General features: G+C 48.4%; 1 protein-coding gene across 1 annotated transcript; it reads left to right on the forward strand.

Moving 5' to 3' along the window:
* The first annotated feature begins 879 nt into the window (after positions 1-879).
* On the forward strand, positions 880-2,485 carry LOC123152083 (B-box zinc finger protein 20). The gene is made up of 3 exons (XM_044571692.1): positions 880-1,234; positions 1,322-1,678; positions 1,763-2,485. Exons 1-3 carry the CDS (start codon positions 1,037-1,039, stop codon positions 2,063-2,065), a joined length of 858 nt encoding a protein of 285 aa, XP_044427627.1. The 5' UTR covers positions 880-1,036; the 3' UTR covers positions 2,066-2,485.
* The last annotated feature ends 3,632 nt before the right edge of the window (positions 2,486-6,117 follow it).

A 6,117-nucleotide genomic window follows, 5' to 3' on the forward strand; every position in this document is an offset into this window, starting at 1 on the left:
TTTGCTTTGATCGCCAAGAAGAAGAAATAAGGAAGCAAAGAAGCAAATCAATTAAGCTTGAAATAGTATAGGGCACTGAGTTGTAGTAATCTGGAAAAAAAAACCTAGTACCTTTTTTATGATCTTCTTCTAGCTTCTTGTTTGTTGATTTGAAAATGCCTAATGGGTTTGAGAACGCCCAATTTAACATAGCAACTCATATAAAATTTGGCCTAAAATTTCCTTGAAAGGGATCATTGAGCCATTTGATTTAGGTCAAATGCCCTCTTACCATTTTAATTTCTCGATTGGCACCTCCCCTACCCGAGCTTAGTTTTCTCCCTGATTCTCTCACCGCCTTCCTTTCTCCCTCGACCACGATGATTGTCACTCGGTAACCACATAACCCAACGGTCACCTTTCTCACCTCGTAGTCGTATCCACCCGGCCTTGATAACTCTCTAGACCTTGTAAAGGCGGGCTTCGAAACCCGTCGACGCCCTTCGTGACAGTGTGGCCTCACAAAACCACAGGGGAAATCGGAAGGGTGAGAAAAATTACCAAGATTAGTGGCTTGTGGAGCAACAAGTCCGGTAAAATTTGGAACCTTATGCCAAAAGAGGAAGAAAAGGAAGATACATTTTAAGCTGACACGGCTGCCCACCTCCCCACCTCCACCTCCGGCTCCCTCATTCGGGAGGAGGGACAGTGCCAGCACTGACTTCCTCACCCTGAAGTACAGAGCACCGCTAGATATTTTTGGTTTTGTTAAGGATATTTTGGAGTTCCATGCCCCACCCCACCCCCCAATCTTTTGAACAAACCCAATGCGGCAGCAGAATAAAAACTCGGCGTGAAAGATCTCTCTCGTCTCCCTGTCATGGCGTATATAAAATAGCCCCATCGCCCTCCCACATGCTCCTCACTCTCCATTGCTTGCTTGCTCCTCTGTTCTCTTCTCCTCGCATTATTTCCCTCCACCTCCTTCCTCGCATCCAGCCGCAAAGCTTTCTCTCCTCCTCCTTTGTTTGACTTGCTTCCGAGAAAGCCGATCGCCATGCGCGTGCAGTGCGACGTGTGCGGCCTCGAGCCGGCCGCCGTGCTCTGCTGCGCCGACGAGGCCGCGCTCTGCTCCCCCTGCAACCGCCGCGTCCACCGCGCCAACAAGCTCGCCGGCAAGCACCGCCGCCTCACCCTCCTCCAGCCCTCCCCGGCCGCCAACGACGCCGCCGCGCCGCTCTGCGACGTCTGCAAGGTGCGTGCGCTTCATGTCCGTCCGATGCTACGACACTGAGCTGAGCTGAGCTGAGCTGACGGTCTTTGTTTGCGGGATTGTTTGCAGGAGCGGAGGGGGCTCGTGTTCTGCGTGGAGGACCGGGCGATCCTGTGCGCCGACTGCGACGAGCCCATCCACAGCGCCAACGAGCTCACGGCCAAGCACAGCCGCTTCCTCCTCGTCGGGGCCAAGCTCTCCGCCGACCCCTTGGACAAGGAGATCCCCTCCCCGGACGGGAGCTCCGACGAGCACGAGGACTGCTCGGCCTCGGCCGCCGAGGAAGCCCCTGCAGTTCATGACGCCAGCCACGCCGGATCAGGAGGAGGAGGAGGTGGAGGAAGCAGCATCTCAGACTACCTCACCAACATCTGCCCCGGCTTTGAAGTCGACGAACTCCTCTTCGACGACGCCGCCTTCGTCGCCGTAAGTCGCCGACCATCTCTTTACCCGGTTCCGTCCACCGCATCATGGCCAAAAACTAAACGCCCAGACCTTTGCACTTGGCAGAAGCAGAAGGGGCGCGACGAGCAGGTGCCGTTCCTGGACGCCGACCTGTTCGACGTGGTCGCCGCCGAGCGTCCAGGGAAGCGCGGCGCATGGGCGCCCCACGTGCCGCATACGCCGGCGCCGGCCTGGGGCCTGGAGGAGTTTCCGGCCGCTATGGTGGCCCCTGCAGCGGCGGCGAAGGCCAAGCAGGGGCACGTGCGGGAGTGGTACCACAGCGACAGCGACAGCGACGTGTTCGCCGTGCCGGAGATCACGTCGCCGCCGGCCAAGCGGGCGCGGCCGTCGTCGTTCTGGTGCCTGTGAGCCAGCTAGCGCGGCGGCAAACCACCCACGCCGCCGCAGCAACCGGGCGAGCTACGTACCTGTGGCTCGATCGATCCATCACTAGTGTAATCTTTGCTCGTTCCCCGCAAAAAAAATAAATAAATAAAAAAATGCTCGTTGTAGCTTGGTGTGACTGAAGTAGTACCGAACTCTAGTACGCTGTTTTATGTGTAAGAATGAGATGTTGCTGTCGTATCATAAATAAGTAGCGAACGAATCGTGATCTCCTTCGGCTCCATCACACCTGAAAACTAAATTGCACGTACGGAAACCAAATGTGTCTCCAAGCAAGTAATGTGTATGAGACTGTATTTTCCAGAGAAAAAAGTAATGTATGCGACCCATCGAGATGTTGCGCTTCTGTTATACTCCATTTGTAATTTAATATAAAACATTTTTTTACACTGTTAAAGGGGAACTGTCTATCAAAATTTAAAAGTTAACCTATAAGCATCTTCGAGAGATTGAGCTGACATATCATCTTAGGATTTATGATGTTACTATAGGCGCCTCGTCCCACTGAAAGCACATCGCCGGAAATCCTGAAATAAATTTAGAAATAATACGAATATCAAGACTTGAACCTTGGTGAGCTGAGAATATTATTGTCCCTTTAACCATTCAACCACAGGTTGGTTCACATCTCATCGAATGGTTGACTGGTGAGCTTGCATTATTGTGTACTCTCGTGTTAGAGCAGGTTGTCAAAAATCAAAACTGAAACCGAAGGTTGTTAGTATTTTTTACGTAGTTAGGTTAGGCACGTGCGTGCGTGTGTTGTTGTAATGGCGTACTATGAAATAGTTGATTCCCATAACTTATGGGGCAAGTCGGTCTCGATCAAACGTATATTAGCATGCTACTCTTTCTACTTTTGAAATTCACATATCTTATCAGAGCCTCCTCTCTCAACCTAGATCACATCTACTCCTTCACTCTCTAAATATAAGTCCTTTTAGGTATTTTAATACAAACTACATACACATAAATATAAACGTCTTTTAGAGTTGCTCGGTGTGTTGTCTATATTGGAATATCTAAAAAAATATTTTGGAACAGAGGGAGTAGCTTTTAGCTCTAATGGCTTCCTCCTTCAAGTTCGATCCACTCTTTCTACTTCCATCCATGCGGTGACCGAGAGACTATCAAGGAAAAACCATGTCCCGTGGAAAGTGCAAGTCCTCTCTGCAGTACGCGGCATTCGGATGCAAGGCTACCTCAACGACACCACAATTGCCCTGCAATGGAGCTTGAGGTCCCCAAAGACGGTAAGCCCTCCAATGTGTTGAGCCTCACTTATGTAGCGTGGCTAGTAGCGGATCAATGAGTCCTTAATCTCCTCGTAACTCGCTTACTAGGTGCATCCTTTTTTTTGATACCGTCACCGGGGGGAGGCTCCTCGCCTGAATATATTTCAAAAGTTGTTTTTACATGTGAGTTATGACGTACGGGAGGACAGGTAATCACACCACAAGCCTGCGTGTTCCCTCAGGGTACCAACCTTGAGCCTATGGGACCAGAGAGTGAGATTCGAGATAATGTTCGCAATTACAACGCTAGGAGTAACATCTATGCTCCCGAAGACCTTAGAGTTCCCAGCATCCCAGATCTTCCATAGCTGCAGGAGCAGAATAAAAGACCAAACCGACGTCGGCACTGTTAAGCTCGAAGGCGCAGCCCAAATGTCGGTGATAGGCAAGAAGGATGGCACGAATCCGAGAGCAGCCCAAATCGTAGCGGAGGCGGGGCATGTGAAGAAGAGGTGGCAATGATCCTCCACAGCCCCCATACACCGGGCACACGTAGATGAATCCAAGATGGTTTTCCAGTGAAGGTTGGCACGTGTGTTGAGTCTGTCAAGGTAGAGTAGCCATCCAAAAACCCGACCCGATTGGGCACTCGAGAAGACCAAAAAAAAAAATCCAGACAGGGGTCCGAGATCTAAGAGCCAAGTGCATCGTAGGCCCCTTTAGTGGTGAAGGGGGAGCCATTGAGCAGCGTGCATGAGTCCGGTAGCAGTCCCAGCCTGACATCCTGCAACAAAAGTCTCAAGGAAGCAACCTCACGAGAAGCGGTTAAGGTTAGCCGGCTACGCAAGCCTAGATTGATCCCCATCATCTTGATCATATGCACTAGAGCTGTAGGTTTAGTATGGTGGAAAAATAATGTGAGAAAGGTAATGCAGAGAGGCTTTGGGAGAAGTGATCTATCTAGCCAAAAAAATATAGAGGTGCCATCGCCAATCGTGACTTGAGAGGTATCACGAAGAGCATCTAGGTGTTTGAAAATAGCCTTGCTAAGGAAGGATGAGTTTTTATCTGGACCTGTGTGGAGAGGGGAGGGGCAGAGAATCCAATCCTTCCAAGGCAAGTTTGTGGAGTGTAGGAATTTGTATGCAAATTTCAACATAAGGCAAATAAATTGTGCTTGAAGATTTTTAACACCAAGACCGCGTGCCTTTTTGGGAAAGCAAACACGGTCCCAAGCTACCAAACATTTTGCACCTGAGAACGAATCTTCATTGGGCCAGAAGATAATGCGTGTACCCTTGTCTATCTCCTCAAGAATGCTTTTAGGCAAGGTAAAACACACCATAAAATAAGTTGGCAGACCGTCTAGTACTGCAGACAGGAGGATGAGTCGTCCGCCATGAGAGAGTAGGAGAGCATGCCAGACAACAAGATAAGTATCACATCTATCAATTATAAGTTGGAAGGCTGAGGGGGTAGTTTATGAGGGGATAGAGGTAGGCCAAGGTATTTTTGGGGGAAAGCAACACTGGCCGTGCCTAGATCGTTAGCTAGAGAGGCTGCGAGTTCAGAGGACATATTTAGGGCAACGAAGGTTGTTTAATCAAAGTTGATGTGGAGGCTAGTGGCAAGAGCAAAAGCATCCAATATTTTCTTCAGGTTTTTAGCAGCAAGGGGGTCAACCCTGGCAATGATTAGGGTATCATCAGGTGCATCCTTGTCCATAATGTCGTCCTGGACAACGCGACAAATGTGTGCAAGGAGATCAGGTTGCTCTTCTTCTCAGAGACCCATGTCTGCTCATTGAAACAGGCATTGCCCTAACCACACTCAGAAGGTAAATTCTTCTATTATGGAGTACATCAAGAACATGAAGCGTTGAAAGATGAGATGGTGATAACCCACAAGTATAGGGGATCGCAATAGTTTTCAAGGGTAGAGTATTCAACCCAAATTTATTGATTCGACACAAGGGGAGCCAAAGAATATTCTCAAGTATTAGTAACTAAGTTGTCAATTCAACCACACCTGAAATACTTAATATCTGCAGCAAAGTAGTATGGAAGCATCGGTAATGGTAGCAAAAGTAACAGTAGTAGTTTTGTAGCAATCGTAACAGTGGCAATGGAAAAGTAACTAAGCAGAGATCAATATGTGAAAAGCTCGTATGCAATGGATCAATGATGGATAATTATGTCGGATGGCATTCATCATGCAACAATTATAACCTAGGGTGACACAGAACTAGCTCCAGTTCATCAATATAATGTAGGCATGTATTCCGAATATAGTCATCCGTGCTTATGGAAAAGAACTTACATGACATCTTTTGTCCTACCCTCCCGTGGCAGCGGGGTCCTATTGGAAACTAAGGGATATTAAGGCCTCCTTTTAATAGAGTACCGGACCAAAGTATTAGCACTTAGTGAATACATGGACTCCTCAAACTACGGTCATCACCGGGAGTGGTCCCGACTATTGTCACTCCGGGGTTGCCGGATCATAACACGTAGTAGGTGACTATAACTTGCAATATCGGATCAAGAACACAAATATATTCATGAAAACATAATAGGTTCATATATGAAACCATGGCATTCGGGCCCTAGTGACAAGCATTAAGCATAGTAAAGTCATAGAACATCAATCTTAGAACATAGTGGATACTAGGGATCAAACCCTAACAAAACTAACTCGATTACATGGTAAATCTCATCCAACCCATCACCGTCTAGCAAGCCTACGATGAGATTACTCATGCATGGTGGTGAGCATCATGAA

Source organism: Triticum aestivum, chromosome 7A (assembly GCF_018294505.1).
Source record: "Triticum aestivum cultivar Chinese Spring chromosome 7A, IWGSC CS RefSeq v2.1, whole genome shotgun sequence".
NCBI classification, from domain to species: Eukaryota; Viridiplantae; Streptophyta; class Magnoliopsida; order Poales; family Poaceae; genus Triticum; species Triticum aestivum.